The sequence below is a fragment of the Ambystoma mexicanum genome, chromosome 4q (genome assembly GCF_040938575.1).
Source record: "Ambystoma mexicanum isolate Mex_15411 chromosome 4q, UKY_AmexF1_1, whole genome shotgun sequence".
Taxonomy (NCBI): domain Eukaryota; kingdom Metazoa; phylum Chordata; class Amphibia; order Caudata; family Ambystomatidae; genus Ambystoma; species Ambystoma mexicanum.
In genome coordinates, this window is record NC_090928.1 from 1131379068 (window position 1) to 1131401424 (window position 22357).

The 22357-nt window shown below is 45.9% G+C and overlaps 1 protein-coding gene across 6 annotated transcripts in view; it reads right to left on the reverse strand.

Moving 5' to 3' along the window:
- Positions 1-22357, reverse strand: part of CLIP4 (CAP-Gly domain containing linker protein family member 4) — a 609451-nt gene that overhangs the window by 251924 nt on the left and 335170 nt on the right. For all 6 annotated transcript variants that reach the window (XM_069608715.1, XM_069608714.1, XM_069608711.1 and 3 more), the window contains one exon: positions 15695-15781. In XM_069608715.1, coding sequence (XP_069464816.1) covers positions 15695-15781 — 87 coding nt within the window. The remainder of the gene's footprint in view (positions 1-15694; positions 15782-22357) is intronic.

Below are 22357 nucleotides of genomic sequence, written 5' to 3' on the forward strand. Positions count from 1 at the left end.
CACCCTCAGACCGACGGACAAACCGAGAGGACCAATCAAACTCTGGAACAGTATTTACGCTGCATGCTGCAACAAACTGAAAAAACTTGGAAAGACATCCTTTGGATAGCCGAATATGCCTACAATAACTCTGTCCATTCGGGAACTGGGAAAACCCCGTTTTTTCTTTTATACGGCAGTCACCCTCGAACCTCGGAGTTGGATCCCCTCCAAGATCTTGAAACACCAGCAGTAGACTACCTGCATTCTACAATCACCCAAGCCTTTAAGGAAGCTGTTTCTCACCTTCAAAGGGCTAAAGAACAATACAAGAAAGGAGCAGATCAACATCGGAAGGAAGCCCCTCAATATCAAGTAGGGGATCAAGTCTGGTTATCCACCAAATATCTACCTCTAAAAGGGCCACGCACATTCAACCCAAGATACCTTGGTCCCTATTCCATCACTACCATAGTAAACCCAGTAGCGGTCAAGTTGGACTTGCCCCCGCACATGAAGATACATCCGGTCTTCCACGTCTCTCTATTAAAACCCGTGCAACCTCAAACCCGACTAACTAAATCTCCAAAACCCATCCTAGTTGATGGAGAACTCGAGTTTGAAGTCAAAAGCATTCTGGACTCCAAGATCTCCAAATCTAAACTATTTTACCTAATTGACTGGAAAGGCTACGGCCCCCAAGAGAGATCCTGGGAACCTGCTGAATATGTCCACGCTCCTCGCCTAATCAAAAGATTTCACCAAACATTTCCTGACAAGCCAAAACCCCCGGAGAAGCCCGGTTTGGGAGGGGCCTTGAGGGGGGTTACTGTCATGATCTCTGCTTCCAAAAGGTCAGGGTTTTCCCAACTCCCTTGGAAGCAGATCCATAACCCAGGTTCCGAGTGCCAACCAGTCCCAATTGGGACCTTTTGGACCCAGTCCTGGTGCCAGTGGCACCAGGCTCATAAATATGCCCAGTCCCAGCGCTGGAAGCGCCGGGCTCATAATGCTTGGGTGGACTTACCTGCAGCAGACCATGCTGCTTACTTGCCTGCCAGTTGAGCCTCTGATCCTCTTCTGTTTGGAACTACTTTTCCTGTTGGGTGGGGCAGGAGCCACTCCCTAGGTTCAGAACACTGGAACTCTTCTGGAAAGCAGGAACTCTTTTCTTACCTAGGCATGGCTGTGGAAGGAGACACCTAAGCACTACAGGAGGCTATTTAAACCACACCCGATGGATGAATCTTGCTTTGCGTTATTCTGCATCCTCTGCAGCAGAACGCTCATCGTGTCTTCTGCATCTGATCCTGGGCCTAAGGAAAAAGGCTTACCATCCTGAATCCAGTCTTCAGCAACACCTATAAAGACAAGAAAGAACAGGTTAGCATTACGGTCTTCAGTGACAGCGCTTCACTTACCTGGTCCATCGGCTGTCACCAACGCCTCACGCTGCATTCCGGCATCTGGAAGACAAAGGCTTACCTACTCTTCGTGCGCTCCGGAGGACTTCGCACTGCATTCCGGCATCTGAAAGACAAAATCTTACCAACTCTTCGCACGCTCCGGAGGCCTTCGGCGCTGCATCCCGCATCTGAAAGACAAAACAAGGTGCGTTTAAAGACATTGGGGAACTTTAATACTCACGTGCCATTACTCCTTTCCACATCTAACCCAGTGGGTATTCCGGCACCCTGCAGCCGCTCCGAACTTGTACCTGCAAAATAAAAAGACAGTTAGAGCCCATCGTGAAGCAGGCAACAAGCGCTTACTTACGTGCTTCCAGGCGCTTCTATTCATCACACGGGCTCCATCTTCAACTCACTTCAGCCCGTCATCCGCCATCGCCGGAACCCTGCAAAACAAGAGACATCATTACTAAAGACTTTTAAAGACATTAGAATTACTCGAAACTTACCGTTCGTGCAGTAAACGACGGACAGGAGTCCTCTAAAGTCAAGAGGCCTGGCTCCCCTTATCCAGTGAAGAAACTGGTTAAAGCACCCTGCCCCGAGGCAGATGGAGAGCACGGCGTTCACTTACCTAAGGTGAGAGCGTTAACCTTTGGGGTTCTACAGGAGAAGAGAAAGGGAAGAAGAGAGAGACATTCAATAACCCAGTTCATTAATCCCATATTTTCTATCTGCAGACATCTTACCCTTCGAGTCAGACATACAGTGCACAGAGGTCCAGCCCAAAGAGTCAGCCGTGTGTTACACATCACCTTTGAAGATACGGTATACGCCCAGTCAAGACCGGCGCCTCTACGGGAATCAGGTGAGCGTTACACCTGGCTACACTCAGCTTCAGGTCCCACCCTTACACTCGCCATTCCTCCAGACTTTACCATCTTTACAGCAGATCGCCAGGAGAAGACAGGAGGCGGAGTAGCCTTAATAGCCAAATCCACCCTACAATTCAGACCTGGACCTCTTGACCCACAACCCGAATGGGAACTCCTATTGCTGAAACTTAGAAACGATCCTAACATAACAATACCATTTTCTCATCATCTATAGACAACCTAACAATTCAAACCAGGCCTCCAGGTAAGGTGCATACCAGGCCTTTTTACGCATGTAAAATGACAGCTTTATTATTTCCTGTGTACATTTACACACATGTTTAGAGCAGAGGGCAGTGCAAAGGTCAGGTTACTTGACACAAACCAGAAAGCTTCTTTTGATTTCTATCTACATGGATGCAATTGCAAGCCATTGATCAAAGCCTCTGAAACAGAATGCAATTCTCTGAAGCCTTTCAAAAAAAGATACTGCACACTGTAATAAAAGGAATGGTATTATTTCCATTCAGCTTCTGCTGTGTTGATGCTCATGCAGAAAACAGAAGCACAGTGCATATTTATTTTCCTAGCGTTTTAGGATTGTATAATTAATAAGATGGAAAACTAAGATGCAATTGAGAATTCATATTTTGTAACAAATTATGCTTTTTTTTCTCCAGTGGAAGCAAACCAGTATTGTACAATTGTATTTTTCAGAGTTCCTGTGCTGTGTGCATAATCATGCAGAGGCAGATCATTTTAACACTAACAATTTAATTTACACCCCAATTATAAAAACAGTGTGTAAAATGATGAGTATGCACGGTCTAGTTTCCTTCCATTTAACCTTGCAGTCAATCGGGTACATTACTATAAATGGTCAGTGGCAACAGAGTTTTTGCTCAAGGGTGAGTGATTGTCATTACACCTATCACAGGTGTTCAAGCCTGTCAAATCTTCAAGACTACAATTAAAACATTCAAAACCTGATTCTCCAGGAAGTGCAAGCACTGTTCAAAAACAAACAAATGAAAGTTACATTTGTAATTGAAATACAAACTCAGCAAAACCTGTCCCTGTGATAATATAGATAGGTATTTAACTGTATGTAGCGCTTCATACATTGTTCGTCCAACATCTAGGCACTGTGATTATTATACCTCAGTCGATACTCAGTTGAATGACCTCCGAAGGATGTTAGCCAATAATATACCTCAGCCGGTTAAGCACTCAATGCTACAATCTGTGTGTGATATGTAGGTTGCAGGTTCGAACCCCCTCAAAGGTCAACACAGCCTTTCATCCTTTTGAGGTCAATAAAGGAGTACCAACTTCGGTTGGTGATAATTGTAATAAATATGTTCTATGTACAGCGCTTTGCCAAAAGCGTTGTATAAATAACCATTTGACCGTGAGATTATATATAGAATTTAGCATGGAGTCCTTGCCTCTCTGCACTGTTGTATCATAAGATTGGCATACCTTGGGTAGTAATAGCTCCAGGAAAGGAGGACTTGCATAAAACATCAAAAGACAATTCTGCTATCGTACCTCAAAACACACAATACAATTCATGTTTGTTTTACTATGTAATTGGCTACATTTTTGTGTTTTCAACATTTAAACATATACAGGAGAGATCAAATGGCCAGACCTTACAGAAATAATGAAAGGTGTATTCTGTCACAATGCAAAAAGATGCCACATAGTAATGATTCTCATACAGTTTTTGCACAAGTCGGGCTGGATTTCATACATTTTACTCTCTTGCAAATGAGAAAAGTCATGTTTACTCTATTAAAATCACATTTACTCTCAAAGTTTAAAAAATAGGGAGCCAAATACTGCCACCATAAAATCTTATCTGGAGCACTGATTCCAACAATCCCGAAACAGATATCCTGCTGCTCATCACACCCCTTCTTAAACCTAAGACCAAATTCATTATCCTGGGAGATATCAACTTAGGTTGGAATGACATCTGTGACTAGAAAGCTACCGATTTCGCTGCGGCCCTTCAAGAAATGCATTTTACCCAAATTGTCAAGGCAGCTAAGAATTCTAGATTGGATCATAACACTAAACGTAAGCTCAATATTAGAATCTATCTCCGAAGTTTCCTGGACTGACCATCACCTTACATGCTTTGACATCCAGACTTCAAAAAATTTGACTCCCATTCACACTAGCCATGGCCAAATCGCTATCAGAAACACTCGCAAACTCACCCCCGAAAACCTTATGCCCATTCTCTCCGAAACCGTCAAGAAGGACTCCTCGGTTGATACCAACCCGGACAACATATCTAATTTCTACCACAATTGCCTCAAAACTAGCATCGACTCAGTGGCTCCTCTCACATCTAAAACACCTCAGAAACCTAAACAAGCTAAATTTTGTTTTGACTCATCCTCTTGCACAGACATAAAAGATCAGTGGAACACCTGCACAAAAAGAAGCCTTCAGCTACTTCTGTCTCAACCCTTCTAGAGGGGTCTAAAACCTACAAATCAGCATTAGTAGCTCATAAAGCTAATTCTCTGAACACTCGCATCAACATTGCCTCTTCCAACACCAAAGAGCTATTCTCTATCCTTAGAGAATTAGAATCTCCTATCTCCCAAGTTACCTCTGTCAGCACTGACAAGGCCTGGTGTACCCCAATCCAGAATACTCTAGCCTACAAAATCACCATATTACAAGAGGAAATACTAAACAAAAAATCTATTTGCAGGCAAAAGTATGTCACGCATTACACCTACACTTCGGCGCATACCCCTACTACTCAATTCAAATTCACACCTGGGTCCCAAGAACAGGTCCAAGAAACCATCTCCGCTCTGAAACCATCTAACTGTAAAGATGACAGATTCCCTTCCTGATTAGTAAAACTCTGTGCAACAGCCCTAGGCTCCCACAATTACCAATTTCATTAACGCTTCTTTCTCCATAAATTCAGTCCCATCCAGTATTAAAGCAGCCAGGGTAAGCCCTTTGCTTAAAAAACCCATCCGGAACCCATCCATTCCCACTACTTACCGCCCTATTACCACCGTCCCCTTCTTACTAGAAAAGATGGACAAAAATCACACCCAAGTCCAAGATTACTTCGAAAGCCACCACTTACTCGAGCAAGACAATCGGGCTTCCGACCTAGACAGTACTAAGACAGCCCTTCTAGAGCTAAAAATTAATATGGATAGGATTCGAGACAATGTAAACATAGGCATTCTCCGTCTCTTAGACCTTTCAGCTGCGTTTGATCTGGTAGACCATGACAAACTTCTCACAACCCTACCAGAAAATTGACATTTTTCTCCTGACGCCTCCAGATGGGTTAAGTCCTTCCTTTCCAAACGCACCTCGAGAGTCTTCATTAGTGAGGATGCCGCTGACCCCATCTCAGTACCCCCTAGGTGTACCGCAAGGCTCCTGCCTCTCTCTCCCACTCTGTATAACGCATACAGCAAACTTTGCAGCACTTGACTCTATGTGAGTCGTTTATACCAATTTTGCTGATGATACCCAGATCCTGGTCCCCATCACAGGTGACCATAAAAAAGATACCATAACCAACAAAATCTATGCCATCATTCAAAACTGAATAGCCACCAACAGCCTTTGTTTGAATGACAAAAAAAACAGATTCTCATCACAGGCTCCCCAGCCAGCATGAAATCTCTAAACACGGATTACTCTTCCATCACCATTGATGGGACGTCTATCCCAGTCCTTAAACAGGTAAACCCTCTAGGTGTTTATCTAGACGACAACCTATCAATGACTAAACATATCAACACTCTTCTTCCACGGCTTACACATCCAAACTTATCTCACTCAGCCGTCAACTTCTCACTCCATAGAATTGCCTCACCATTGCTCAAACCCTCATACTTTCGAAATGGACTATTGTAACATCCTACTACTAGGAACCACAACAACAAATTTGGTCAAATTACAATTGCTGCAAAATAAAGCCCTTCAGGCAGCCCTCGGCTTATAAAGAAACTAACATATTTCTAACACCAGAAGAGATGTACACTGGCTCCCCATCCAAGCGAGAATTAAGACTGACTAAGTAGACAAATTCATCTCCAACGTTACCCCTTTACCTAAATCACAGTGTATCTCAAAAAAGACTGACTAGAACATTAACATCCGGTTCCAGCACACATCTGAATGTTCCCAGATTCAAGAATAAAAGGGCAGGAGGTGCCAGCTTTCCTGTAGGTACCCTCAAGCTCTGGAATTCCCTCCCAAACCACACCAGGAACAAAACTTTACACCACTGCTTCAAGAGACTGATTAAGACTTGGCTTTTCGATAAATACAACTAGTTCGCTACCAACACTACTACACCCCCCCCTTCTCCTGGCCCATCACTCTGTGCATGAACTTGTGATTGTACCCAAATGTAATTTTCGCTGTACTTTTCTGTAACAATCTGTACTCTTGCTGCAACTTATTCTGTAACTTAAATTTCTAGATAATCTACGCCGTGATACCTATGGATCTGGGCGTATGACAAATGCTATAAATAAATATGCAATTCTCTCTCCCTCTCGATCTTACCTTCTGGCTCCATGCACACAGCGGGCCACACTTTGGATGCTCTCATCTCTACCGACATCCCTCTCTCTATCCTTCTCACTACTTCTCTATCTTAGACGGACCACTCTCCTCTCTTCACACTTCAAGCTCTCCTCTTCTCTTGTATCGGCACATCTGGCACGGCCACTCGGTTTCATAGTCATCAGACCCATGAAAAGAGTGACGACGGCTGCCTTTGCCACCACCTACTCTCTGCCTCCTTCTCATGCACCTGACTCCCACCCTGACACAGCCCTCGCTAACTGTAATCTATCTATCTCCAACACTCTTGATACTCTTGCCCCCGTCATGAGGGTCCGACTGAAGCCTTCCAAAAAGTGCAACTGTTGGTACGACTCTGATCTGGCTGCCCTTAAACGAAGGAAAGTCTCCTTCCACACCAAGAAAAGGGTCTTTATTCAAGCCTGCATCTCCACAGCATCAAACACAGCCGAACTTTCTGTAAGGAACTAGCCAATCCTGCAGCAACCTCCTCTTCTGTTCACACCTGATGAGGTCACCAGACAAGTCCGGTCTATGAAGGACACATTCAAACAGGTGGCCCCCCCTACACCCCCCAAAACCATTAAGGACAAAATTGAATCTCTCGCTCCAGTCCTGGCTGATCTCTGCAATCTCTCTTTTGCCACTGGAGTTTTCCCCTTAAGCACTCCCTTGTGCACCCTCTGCTTAAGGAACCCTCTGCCGACCCCTCCGTCCTGGCAAAATACCACCCCATTTCTATCACCCCTTTCCTGGGCAAACTCCTGGAGAAGCTAGCTATCTCTCAGCTCACCCTCCACACTGCATCTGCTAGTTGCCTCCACGACCATCAGTCTGCCTTTAGAGCATCTAGAGGCACAGAAACTGCTCTTCTGAACACCAGTGAAGACCTGCTCTCAAATTGTGGTACTAAACTCCCTCTGTCCTCATTCTTCTTGACCTCTCCTCTGCCTTTGACACAGAAAACCACAACACCCTGATCGCACGTCTCCGGGTCACCCTGGGAATCACAGGTCAAGCTCTGGCGGGGTTAACCTCCTTCCTTTCCGACTACCCATCCCAGGTGGAACTTGTGTCCTTTCTCTCTACTATCACTCTTTCAACCTGCAGCGCTCCCCAGGTTTCTAACCTATCCCCCTGGTTCTTCAATGTCTACATGGCTGCCCTGGCACGTGTGATTGACACTTTCATCTCTAACTCCACTCTCCTTCAGGCTACCCTCAGCCACTTACTCTACCTCGCTCATATTGAATGTCTGTCCGCAATTCAGTCATGGTGTGCTGCAATTGACCTCTGCCTCAATGCCAGTAAGATTGAGATGGTTTGCTTTGGGCCAACTGCTCCTGCTTTCCCACTCTCACTCTCGCCGGCCTCCCTTAGCCCTCGGCCCGCAACCACCTGAGAGGAAAAACACCTTCGGGTCATCTTCGACTCCCCTCTCTCCTTCTCCGCTCACATTTCGGACATCTCTAAAAAGTCCAACTACCAGCTGCACCTCCTCAGAGGTACTCTTCCTTTTCTCACCTTCCCCCAGTGGATCATTGTCTCCAGAGCACTGGTTCTTTCGAGGCTGGACTACTGCAACATCCGCCTTCTCAACCTCCCTGCCTCTACTTTGCGCCCTCTGCAACTCATCCAGAAGAGAACTGCAAGGTTTATGCTTATGCAGCAGCCACCCTCCTAACTGTACCGCTCTTCTCATGCCTATCAGAGCCGGCTTCCTAAATGGGTTTGCTGGTATTACGATGATGGCAATCACTGTGGGGTGATTAAATAGTTTGATCCTCCTTGTAGGGTCTGTGCTCTCAGGGGACACCTGCCACTGGTTCTCAATTATTGCTGCATTAGGAAGAGGTTCCCAGTGCTCTTTTCAAGCAGCACTTTTTTGTGGCAATGAAATGATACCCAGACCATCCCACAGCTGAGGCTCGATGTTACAAACATTGACCTCCTGTTGCCTCCACAAGGCCGCTTTCACCGGCTTTCCTCGTGGGTTCATGGACCCTGCGTCAATGATGAATTGATGAATTTCGTGCTCCGGGTGTTCTGTGTGCCTCCCAAGGGCTGCCGCTCTTTCTCACCAGTTTAGGGCGTATGCAGCCCAGGTGGGGGGCGTCGGTACCGGATCGGTTACTGCGCCCGCCTTGGATTTTGCACCCCACGTATTCTGCTTGCTGTTTTAGCAGTGTGAGCAGGAGGCTCGCTTATATGTATGTTTCTCCCCCTCCTCTGGCCGGCATGTACTCACAGGCTTCCCTTCTGTACTGTGCCTTCTGTGCCACCGGAGCCTCTGAACAGCAACAGCTCTCTGTGTCCCTGTGTGAATCCTGTCTCTGTTTTGTCCGCCTTTGAGGTGTCATGCTTGCGGCACCGTTCTGATTCCACAGGCGCTGCCCCTCGGGTCTTTCCTCATGGTTCCACCTTAACTGTGAGGCTGGTTCCAACATGGCAAGCTGTCCCAGCCTTACACTGCTGCTCTTGATACAATTTTCGCTGCAGCTCCGCTCTGATCTCCATTTTGTTTCTTTGTCTGCCACATACTTTCGAGTTTTGCATCCCGTTTAGTTGGCGTACCACCAAAAAGATCATCTCCAAGTGCCAGGCGTCTATTCTGCCAGCATTCCCCCAGCTATTATAGCCTCCTGGTTCCAAATGCAACAGTGTGTGTGCCTTAATTCGGCGGATGTTATTGGATCGGGCAGGAGCTCTTCACAGAGCAGCCCTACACCATGTCTGCCAGCCAGGCCCCCTGAACTGCGAGACTTATCCTTGGCCTCAAGCCCAGGGACCGCATCTATCTGGAGCTGGAATCCCTCCAGTGGCTGCAAGGATCGAATTCAAGACCCTCTGCATTGTTCACAAGGCTTTCTGGGGCCTGGCACCTACCCATCTGCAACAGTGCCGAATCCTCCACTCATCTACCTCCAACCTTCTGCGAGTGAGACGGTTCTCCAAGCAGAGATTTGGAGGGAGATCTTTATTCTCAGCAGGGGCCTCGTTCTAGAATAGCCTCCCTGCCGCCCTCCGTCCTGAGCCTGATCTCCTTAAGTTCCAGAAACTCCTTAAGACATTTCTCTTCTTCTCTTCCTTCTCTCTCTCTCTACTCCTCTCTGCCCCCTTTTCCACACAGCATGCTGACTGCCCGCCGGGTGTACCTCAGAGTCTCACAGGTCCCTGGAACCCTTGTCAGTCCTCTCACACTTGCCTCTGGGCCTGCACTTGCCACATTTTTTTTTCATTTTTTTTTATTCAAACCATTGCTTTATTAGTTCGATCAACAAACTTTTACAACCTTTTTTTATATGTTTCACAGTTCTTTACAATTGAATATTACATATAATTCGTGCTTCTCTTTGCATTTGATTATTATGAGTGCAAAGCTTTTAAGTGAATTAGTAACAATTTTAGCAAAGGCTCTACAAAGTGATAAAATAACATTACAGCAGTTCTTTACTGCATATGAATATTTTTTAAAAAGGAAAAAGTCATACATTTGTCATAATGAATTAGTCATTCCGCTTGTTCTCTAGTTAAAAAAACATATTTAACAGATTGTCAAGTCAACGTTTCAAAGCTGTACGCATCTTATCAATTATACAATGGCAGTATAAGACAAAAAATGAAAAGAAACAGAGTATAGAGTCAAAAGACAAACTTCTAATTAAAGGTCAGTATTTTAGAAATATTGCTTGCAAACAAACAATACGCATGCTGGAAGTTTACATCAAGTTATCAATTCACACCTTCTAAATCTTGATACATAGTCTCAAGTTTACGGTTAATGATTGTTAGAAATCTACAAAGGGACATGATAAGACTTGTTCTGTTACCCTACATGCAGGCTAACCAAAGCCACTCTCGTTTGAGAGAATCCAAGCCTACACCTTCTGTATCAAATATTAGTAGGCGAGTTGCCTCAAAATGTGGGCAAAAAATTACTAGATGTTTCGTGGATTCAATGAGTTACGTTGTTACAAAACCTACAACCGAATTCACTAGCAGATTTCAGAAGTGGATGCCAGCATCTAATTCTTTCTAGAGCTAATAATTGATTTAATTTAAATCAGAGATAAGTTTCTCTAGCTTTGTTACATGGAAATTGAATTAAATAAGGTTTGTGCGGAAGTCTAGAGGTACTGAATTTAGCAGCTTCTTTGTATAGATTAAATTCAGACATTCCATTTAGGGTCTTACACCAGTCGTGATCAAATGTGACATATATTAGTCGGAAGTCCGATGGTTTGAGTGCTATTTCATCAGTAAAGAGACCATTCGTTCGTAGTATCTTGTAATGGAGGACGGGCAGGAGGCAACCAGCATCTGGCCTAGATCCTCATATAGACAATTAGCTGGAGGATATAACATCTTGGTTAAGTTTGACAATAGCCGCCAGTTATATTGCGCAGATAATGCAGTAAGTCCAACTTCCTGCCTCAATACCATGTTGGGAATAGACTTAGACAGGCGCAAGGCCCCCTTCCATAACCGACCTTGCAATTGGTCAAGGTAATTATCAATATTTGCAAGGCACATGTCAAGAGCAATCAAGAGTACGGATTCAACTTTGAGAATATAAAATTGAATTTGTGGAAGTAATGAATATTTACAGTACTTGATATAGACCATCCTCATTTGGGTGGCAAGGGGAGCCACTTTCTTATTCAGTTCCTCTTTCCACATTATCAAGGAATTTGAATCAGTTATTGTATAGCCAAGGTAGCGAATAGAAGGAACTATGGTAATTGGAAAATCTTCAATCGTCCATTTGTAAGGAGTGTATTTCCTCTCGAGATTCCTAAAAACCACAATATGTGATTTTTCTACATTGCATTTGAGATTACGATTACTACAGTAGGAGGCAAATAGTGCTAGTTTGGTTTGTAGGCCTTTCGGGGTGCGGTCAAAGATCACTATATCATCGGCGAAAGCTAGCAAGTGGATTTTTAAGTGGCCAAGTCTCGCCGGATAAGAGATCTGCTTGTTCCAAGTATCATTTATACCACATAAGTATAGATTGAAGAGGGTGGCTGCTAGGTTACATACCTGCTTCACACCAACATCAATTGTAATCGCGTTAGTTGTTGCACCTGCATTGTTGACTCTTACAAGATATGTGGTGTTAGCGTGAAGTTTAGAGATTAGCTGTATAATGTAAAGAGGTATGTTCATGGAGGCCATTTTTTCCCCAGAGTAGGGATCGTATGACGCAATCAAAGGCAGAAGTAAGATCTATCGATGCCATATACAAGGGACCAGAATATCCGCACTTTGTTTTTTGCTAGCAGATGAGCCATTATTGCTGCATTAAGTGCAGTCCCCATCCTTGCCCGAAATCCAATTTGATACTGAGACAGGATCTTAAGCTGTCCAATCACCGATTGAAGCTCGCTAATAGAAAGGCAAAAACATTTGCGGCTGTGTCAATTATGGCAATAGGTCGGAAATTGGACGGGTCAGATCTTATACCCTTTTTGTATGTAAGTACAATAATGGAGGCTAACCAAGAAGAGGGAATGAATGCACTTGTTAGGATGTTGTCAAATTGTTTTTTGAGAATCTGAGCCCACATAGCTGGGTTGCGTTTGAGAACGCAGGCGGGAATGCCGTCAGGGCCAGCTGCTTTTGAATAATTCAGTGCATGTATCTTGTTTCCATGGTAAGAAAGAAGGGGTTACCAAATCAACACTTTTTAACCCTTGTTTAACAAAGACTGCAGGGAGTGAGAATTATTTTTCAAAGAATACTTTCCAAGAGTCCGCAGATATCATAAATGCCTGATCCGTGGGTAGTGTGTTTGATCCAGCCCTAAGCATAGCCCATGTTTACTGCACTTGGACAATGACCCATGAAAATGGCATCTCTCAGCACTTGGATCCCTCCCCCTGCAATTGCCCCAGCCCCTCCTGTACTGTGTGCACTTGCACGATCTGAACGTACCATGCCTTAAAGAAAGTCTATCTTCCCTGTCCCCCCCTCCTTGCATGGTGGTGCCTCAATGCACTTGGAAAAACTGCAGAATCGTTGTCAGACCTATTTGCTGTTATCTACACTGTTAATTGTATTATATGCACTTACTTTGCCTGTGCAGACTTGTATCGTTCAGAAATTCAAGGGCTCTGAATTACTTTTTTCCCCCTTGTTCCCTCCCTCCTTGAGCGCTTTGTAACACTTGCGTTGTGTATAGGCGCTTTACAGATAAACATACAATAATCCAAACTGGAATGCAGAGGGTTATCTGTGTCTTCCTGTGATACTATCCATCTCAGCCTTTCCCTCAAATGGGAAATTTCAAACAAAAATCTAAGATTTTTGTGATCGCAACTCCACCTTTAAAAGGAAGATGTGGAGGGCACCAGCCAAAACTGCTAAACCTCAAGCTTCAGCCATGAAAATAAAAAGGCAAGGCGTGTTAACTCAAGTGTGGCTACTTCTGATCCCAAGAAATCTCTGCCGTCCCAAATGCCACTGCAGGTGGTAGCAGGCTCCACTGGCTTTGAGTGCTGGCAACTCTGCACTCACCAATTTGTCCGAGGAAGACAAGTGAGAGTGCCAACGGCCAAGCTCACCGGGTCTTCGCGGATCTTTCTCATGCACGCTGTGTATTTTGCAGATACTAGACCTGCAACGGGAGCTCATTCACAGTGTGGCACTGTGGCATCACCATGAGCCTGTTGCAGGGGACTGCAAAGAAAAAGGGAAAAGATCCACCCACATGGGCTGGCTTGTGCAGTCGACACCTGGATAAATTAAAAGGTTTTGGCCTGCATTGACTGACATGGGCACCCCTTTCAACCAGTATGCCATTGCTTTTGTACACACAGAAACAATGGAGTACTGAAGCAATTTATTTACTGCATGTAATTCATTCAGCCCTTTTTGTTTTGGCTGATAAATAGGGAAGGATCAGAACCTTGTGCCCCCCATTTGAAGGTTCAGTTAGTATAGCTGCTGCCCACAGTCAATCTTGTGAACGCAGTGATAACTGCCACGCACCGTCTCTGCTTGTGACCCCATATCAAAAATACATTCCAAATATTTTTTTAAACTTGTCCGCCATCGCTCTCGGCACAGAGATCAACAAATTCTGAGAGTTTGAAAAGGATCTTTTGCTCAGGCTTCCAGCGCTGCTATGCACCCCTCTCTCTGAGGAGTTAAACTGCAGATTAGATCTATGGACATTATGTGCCACGCAGTTTGCAAAAGTACATCCCTGGCATCAACACCCTCTGGTCAGCAGTTAGAAGCAGTTCAGCATATTTAAATTGTACTGAAAAATACATTTATTTCAGAACACAAAGACTACATTTTGTTTGTGCTTCTAAGGTACTGCCACATGGCTGTTTAATGTGTTGGTTCTCACAGCGGGATGGCTTAGCCTGCGATAACTGCTATAGAGCGGCTGGCCACTGGGGAAGAAGTGCCATAGAGGCATGAAACATGTGTAGAGTTTGTGTTCCGCATTCAATGGATTTATATGCACGTGACGTTTGTGTTTCTTCCTTTTTAGCTGCTGACAAGATGCCAGGGATATATTTTCACAACTTGTGTAGGGCATACCGGATATGTTTAATGTGGCATCCATTGCATCTGTTTTGGCAAAAAACTGTCAATAAAATATCCAAAATGACTTTCCTTAATCACGGACAGGAGGTCACAAAATCTGTACATTCATTTTAAGTTCTGTCCTAGCCACAGTGGAATTAAGCCACTCAAGCTTCCGCTCACAGTCTCTTTTGAGGTTTCAATTTTGTCAAATTTCTTGGACAAGGCTTCTCCAGAAGCAATCAAGTCTTTCTCGTCCTTGTACAGATAGCTCCCTCGTCATGGCCAGCCTTATTAGGTTTCTTGCCAATGGTTCCTACTGCAGGGTGCAAGGGTGGAACAAACGTATCTTGGCAGCTAATCACACCTATGTGCCCGCAGAGAGAGATAGGAGCATACAGTACTCTGTCACTGATCGGTGTACTCTGACTTTTTCAAGCTTTTAGAACGCGCTACGGAACAATCTTTTGGATGATCCTTTTGAACCTTCTAGTTGCCACTGTAACCCTTTCTTGCCGGTCTCTGCCATTCCTTCCCTGGCCCGGCAGATCTGAACAACGACTGAGAAATCCCATCCATGAGTTTGTCAATCAGCTGCTTATCAGTCCTATAAATGGCCTTGTATGCCTCTACTCCACTCATGCAGGTATCTGGCATGAAGGATCTCCAGCTGCTACTGTCCACGACAGCAGCTCAGTAGCTCAGTAGTAGGGTGTTCTGCACCTTCCCACCTGTCTGCAGACCGTGCCATAGGCTCACTTTGCAGGTTTATCAGACAATGATCCTCTGGCGTAGGCCTTCAACATGCAAGAGATGCCTCATCCCTTGAATAATGCTGCAAGGTTCGTAGAGAAGAGCTGGCAAGTAAAACAAGATTGATTGCAAGGCAAACTGGCAGTATGCCATGTCTCTCCATTCTTTTCTTGCTAGGGTTGCACTTCTCCGTCACTTCTGTGTAGCCCTTGGGCTTTCCAAATTGAATACAGTATGGTCCCAAAGGACAGGCTGACCTTCAGTCATCTTTGCATCCCAATTCCAAACTGATTCTATACATTCTGCAGGTCAGGAAATGTGCTGGCCTGGATTACAACTACTTCTCTGATTGCAGAATGAAATTTCATTGGGTCAGCAATTGTACAACGAAATGAAGTGTTTTCTAAAGGCACCCCTTTCAGAATGTATTGATTTCATATAAAGAAAAGTAGACTGAGAATCTCTCTGTAATTAGAACCATTGTATTGCAGGCAACATCTTAAAAATGTTAGTTTCGAGTAAAAGAAAGGGAAAATCAATTACCTTGTTTAACATTCTTCATTGGTTCCATTTCCTCAGTGGAAATGATCTTTGTTGGCTCAGAACCTTTTTTCACAGATACACCTATCCCTGAGAATGAAAATGACAGCCATAAGGAAAGAAATGCATTACAAGGTAACAGAAGTTTCAATGTATGGCAGAACATGATTTCACACTCAATATTATGTGACACTTGGAGAACATTGTGTCCTTTTTTATAGTAAATGAAGTAATGTCTTGTGGACAGCTGTCAGAAAGCACTGGTTTAGAATTAATTTCTTTTAAACTCTTATTTGTGACATCTCCTTTCAATATTGGTTTTGTAATGTGTGTCTGGGCTCATGTGGTATTGTATTGCCAGGGAGAGCCTAGTCTAGTCCTTCTAGATTCGCTATGGTAGACAGCGTCCTGGAGCTGCCATCATAGTGTGCCTTCAGTCCCTTACAGGCAATCATCCTATTTTTGCACATAATTATCCGTTTTAACATCCTATTTCTATGTTGTCTTATAAATTCTTATTTAGCGCAGAGTATCCTATGGTGTACAAGTTTTAAGGACATTTCAAATGCTGTTGTGGAGAAAAGGAGAGGTGTGAAAGAAAAGGAACAGGTCATTAGTCAAGATATTGGCAGAGATGTATCATTTTAATAATTATTTTTTTTTTTTTGTTGTTTTTTTAATCTAGCGCAATTCGAGTCTAATCAGAGATGTTCACGCAGATGGTTGACGGTCTGGGCTCTCTGGATAGAAAGTGTTTTACCACTGGCAGCGGAGAGGTTACATCTAGAAGTTGTATATAAATAATTAAAACGTAGAAGTCTCAAAAGGGACCTGCCTGATGTATACTGAGTAAACCGGCTTGTTAGGTAGTTGGGCCTGCTCCGATATAAACATTGATGTTTATTGTAACTACTTGGTGGTTAATGCAGGCTTGAATAAGCAGCAGAAAAGACGACGTAGCACAGGAGTGGCATGGGATCCAACAGGGGCATTGGTGGATGTTCTTGCAACCTTATTTCATAGAATCTGCAGTCAATTAATTAGGGTCTTGGTAGCACCTACACAGAGTGCATTAACAGTATCCAATTTGGCTTCCACTAGTGGTTTAGTTGAAAGGGGGAGGCCCAAAGTATATTTGAGAAAACTATTTCGATTTTCGTTAGAAAAGTAATATTGGCACAGCCCCAAACCTCTACTCCATAGAGACTGGCCTGGCCTGGCAAGCTTGCAGTGTATATATTTTTAGTGAAGGATAATGGCTTCACCACACTTGCCTTTAAGTTAATGCTGTTTAACTTTTAGCGATTTGCTGAACCCACATGCCATGTCCCTTTGGTAAATTCGAATCCCTAAGGAGTCTTAGCAGGAAACCTCTTTCAAAAGAGTACCATATAGGTATATTTTAGGTTAACTAGGAACATTTCTATGCAAATAAGTTGTTTCCTTTAGCTGTCGGGGGTTTCAGAAATTAAAACGGCATCATCTAGAAACAGTGTAGACTGGTAAGCAATATTCACCACCAAGGGGGCTGTTCAGCCTTACACTGGTTCAGACATGTTAAAAATGGCATGAGCCTTCCAGATTAATCCCACTTCTGGGCACACCTAGACATTATTGATGAAACATTCTTTCAAACTGGTAGGGAGAAATTGCCATGCCACAATTGAAACGTATTTAGAGTCAAATAGTACACTTCTAACTGCTTAGTTAATAGCAAAAAAGCTATTTCAGGTTTAAATTATATATGAAAAAACATGAGGAATACAGTAGAAACTCTAGTCATTATACTTCACTTTAGTATATTGTAAATCGCCTCAGTTCTGGGATGTTAGAATCCAGGCAAATTAGACAACTGCCCTTGAGAGGAAGAGGTGGGAAACGTGTCAACACTTTTTGTTCCTCTGCTCCTCCTAGGCAGACCTACAAAGACATGGTGTAACACCTGTTCGAAATGTTATGGCATTCTTGACATGTTGAATGCCTCGCATTTGTGTAGGTCTATGCTGTACCCGGATAGAACTGTAGTGGTATGTGCATTCATACAAAAGGCCTGAATGAGAAGATCAAGGCTGATGAAACAGCTAGCTGAAAATAGCTTATATTCTAATAGCAAACATAGTACAGTTGCCTGAAACATTAGGTAGCATAGTTCTTACCGTGGGTTTAAACAGGAGCAAGTTGCTTACCTGTAACTGTTGTTCTCCAGCATGGGGTCTGGCATGGATTCACATGCGCATGAATAAAGAACACATAGCGGTACATACATGCACAACCACAAGAGGTGGCAAGGCTCAACAGAAGCAATCTCTTACCTCCTCACCAGGCTCACCTTCAAGCGAACAGGTTGCGCAGCACTGCTTGGCCGACTCTGGACTCCTCCCTGGAATCCCTGTCGATGCAGTAGAAGTTTGTGAAGGTATGTGTCGACCTCCACGTAGCAGCCGTGGAAATGTCCAGCAGGGGCACACCACAGGAATGTCGTCGTAACAGCAATCGCTCTGGTAGAATGGGCTCTCGGAACGCCAGGTAGCGGTCAGTTTGCCAACCAGTGACAATGAGTGATGTAGCCGGAGAGCCGCCTGGAAATGGAAGTCTTGGACAGGGCCTTTCCATGGTTCACAGGACCAAAGTTCCCAAAAAGCTGAAAAGTTTTCTGGAAACTCGTTGTGCGGGCCACATAAGACTTCAGTGCTCAAGCCACCTCCAGCGAGTGCCAAGTCCTTTCAGCCGGCGACAAAGCCGGCGGAAAAAACACAGGTAACACCAAAGGCTCGTTGAGATGAAATTACGACGGAACCTTGAGCATGAAGGAGGGGGTGCGTCTGCAGCACCACCCTCGTCTCATGGAAAGTCAAGTACGGTTGCTTGCAAGACAGGGCCTGGATCTCACCTACTCTTCTTGCAGAGGTGATGGCCACAAGGAAAGCTTCCACAACAGAATTTTGAGGGGGACTGAATGCATAGGTTTGAATGGGGCCCCCCCCCATGAGCCTAGTCAACACCACGTTGAGTTCCCACACCGGGGCGAGAGGCTTCACCGGCGGAAACAAGCGAACAGTTCCTTGATGAATTCTTTGTCTAGACGGTGTGACCACAGTGAAGACCGTCCCGGAGATGTGGTATAGCAGGAGATAGCCACCAAATGTACCTTGATGGAGGCGTGCGCCAGCCCCGCTTTAGCCAATGACAGTAAATACGGTAGTACTTGAAGGGCCTCGACCCTCGGAGGGTTGATCTGCGACCGGTACCACGTCGCAAAAAGCTTCCATTTGTGTCCATAGCACTTTAAGTTAATGACGCCCTGGCCTTGGCGAGTACCTCCCTGCAGTCCACTGGAAGCTCGTAACCACAAAACTCTAATGCTGCAGGAGCCAGGCCTTCAGGTTCAGAGATCCTGGTTCTTGGTGCAGAATTGCGTCGCCTTCCCTGGCGAGGAGATCCACAACCACTGGCAGCTTGACCGGAGGGGACATTGGCATGCTGAGAAGGTCCAAGTACCAGATCTGCCACAGCCACGCTGGTATGAGGAGGATCATCCTGCACCGGAACCGTCTGAGTTGACTGATGACTTGAAGTAGTAGCGGCAACAGAGGGAATGCATACAGAAAAAGGCATTCCCAAGGGAAGGAGAATGTGTTCCCCCATGTTACCCGGCTGGGGAACCTGCTGGCGAACCTCCGGCACTTGTTTGTCACCGTTGCAAACATATCGATCTGGGGTCTGCCCCATTTGAAGAAAAGGTTGTCCACTTGATCCTGCAGCAGCTCCCACTTGTGGCAAGAGCGCAGCTCCCTGCTGAAAGAGTCAGCGACAGTGTTCTTTACTCCTGCGAGGAGAAATGGAATGAGGAACATCCCCTGGGCGACGGCCCAGTGCCACAAGTCCTGCGCCTCCCTGGAGAGCGCTGGGGACCAGGTGCCCCCATGCTTGCAGATGTAAAACTTTGTGGTGGTATTGACCATGATGACCCTCACCACTCTGCCCTTGAGGGACAGCAGAAAAGACTTGAGGGCCCGTAGTTCCAGTACGTTGATGTGTAGCATGTTCTCTTCCGACAGCCACAGGCCTCTGGCGTGAAGACGTCCGGTGTGAGCACCCCAACCTTCCAGGTCCGTTGTGACCGTCTCCTGGCATGGGGGATTCTGGAAGCCTTTGCCTCCGGAGATGTGGGAGCGCACCCCCAACACCTTATCGCTCGACGGAGCTCCTCATCGAGCGCGAACCTGTCCTGGAAGCCTCCGGACACCTGGACCCAACGGGCGTCGAGGGACTCCTGGAGCAGACGCATCCACAATTTGCAGAGCTGAATCAGGTATATGCATGACAACATCATGCCGAGTAGCGACTTGGTGGTCCTCACCGTGGCGACCCTCAGTGCTAACAGCCGTTGCACCTTGCCCAAGATGGCCGCTATTCTCTCCTATGACTGAGACACCAGGCAGACCACTGTGTTGAGCCTGACTCCAAAGCACAGCGCGTCCTGCGATGGAGTCAAGCAGGATTTTGCATAATTCACCGAGAACGCCAGGTCCATCAGCAGCCAGGCGGTCCCTGCCGTGTGATCGACGGTAATGTCCTTTGACTTGGCCCGTATGAGCCAGTCGTCCAGGTAAGGGTACACTTCAGTCCCCTGTAGTCATAGATGGGCCGCCAGCAGAGCCAGGCACTTGGTGAAGACTCTGGGTGCCGACTTCAGTCCGAAGGGAAGAGCCTTGAACTGGTAATGCCAACAAAGCACAGGAACTTGCAATGCTTTTTGTGTATGGGGACGTGGAAGTACGCATCCTCCAGATCCAACGACGACAGAAAGTCTCCCTGCTCCAGCTGGCCAAGCATGTGCTGCAGCGTGACAATCCTGGACTTATGGGACTTTATGTACTTGTTGAGTCGTCATCGGTCCAGAATGGGCCTCCAGCCCCCGGTCTTCTTTCTTACGAGAAAGTATGTTGAGTAAATTCCAGAACCCCAGAGTCACAGTGGAACCAGCTCTATTGCCCCTTTTCTTAACATGGCCCGAACCTCCAGCAGCAGCTGAGGAATGTGTTGTTCCTGTCGGGCCACCGGTGGTATTCGCTGACATTTCTATAGAAACTCTAGAGTGTGTCCATGGGCGAGAACGTTCAGCACGCATCGATCGGTGGAGATGGTCTCTGTCAGGAATACCTCGAGGAAGACTCCGTTATCTCACAAGTAAACGCACAAAGTTCCCACAACGCCAATACCATGGCAAAGCTTCAGCGTCCACGTTGCCCTGGCGTCTTTGGATCCCGCTCCACAAACAACGCTATCGCACTTTAGGGGGGAGGAGTCGGGCGCTCGTACAGCCACCCGTTAAAACACTTCCGGGTGACCGCGATCGCCGCTTCTGATTGTTTCATTCTTAGCGTTTGCTAGTTTACTCCATACTCTTGTCCTTGCTTTGGTTGTTCTTGCCCCTTGCCCTTGCTCCTTGTTCTGCCCATTCTTGCCGATACCTTACCTGCCTTTGCCCGCTGATTTGGATACTTCACAGCCTACACGCTGCCGACTCGGAACGCTGACTTACTTGCATCTGCCCGCTTATTTGGATACTTCTCCGCCTACACGCTGCAGACTCGGAAAGCTGACTTACTTGCATCTGCCCGCTGATTTGGATTCTTCACTGCTCACACGCTGCCGACTCAGAACGCTAACTCACCTGCATCTGCCTGTTGATTTGGACATTTCTCTGCACACACGCTGCCGACTAGGAACACCACCTTACCTGATATTGCCTGCCGAATTGGTACTTCGTTGTTCTCTCATCATTGGACTCGGACTTTGTTTCTACTCTGCAACCCACAACTGATTATACGGTTGTCAAGCTTTCTGATACAGATCTGGAGAGAGCCAGCATTGCCCAATACTGTGCGCCCGGACTAGAGACTTCCACTTGGTGATTTACTTCATGAGGCGTCCTCGTTTTGGCGGGACAGGTACGGACTAGAGACTGCCTGTTGTGCCGTTTAGGCGTCTTCGTGCCATCGGGAATAGGGTAGATTTGGGTATTGCTGGGCACCTCCACTACGTCTCATCGGAGAGCTGTTGCTAAGTGTTAAAACCCATCCAGTTACTGCCCTTTTGATGCTTAGTTTTTCTGCTAGTCATATCTAGTCTATATCTTTATTGTATCTTGTTCTTACTTTCTGAAGTTGCATCTGTAATTCTGTGTCTGAGGCTCAACTCCTGAGCTCCATCCGGGAATTCCGCATCTGTCATAATTGGGTGTCCTGGAACTTCCATTCAGCTCCTGCTTCTCGGCTGCTGCAGCGATCCTGTCTTTCGGCTGACTGCCATCTTTGTAGTTTTCCTTTTTGGACTACAAAGAGACGTTGGCAGGGAGAATTCTACGGCTACACGTCGAGAGTACTCCGATTCAAGATTGGCAAACCTGATAGTCTCCCACACGCGGACTAATTTCGCCAGGCGGCCTCCCCCTGGGGTGCATGGGTGGGGGCCCAATGTCCTGGCCAGTTCAATCTTGTTTGGAGGTCGTAGCACTGCTTTGAGGTGCTTGACAAGGACGGCGGCCTCCTCTGAAGACCTTGGAGCGACCCCTGTTGGCTTCCTGGGTCGAAGAGTGGGAGGGATGGCGGTAAGAGGATGAGCCCCCTTCGAAGACCTGTTAGACTTCCCTCCTGCGGAACA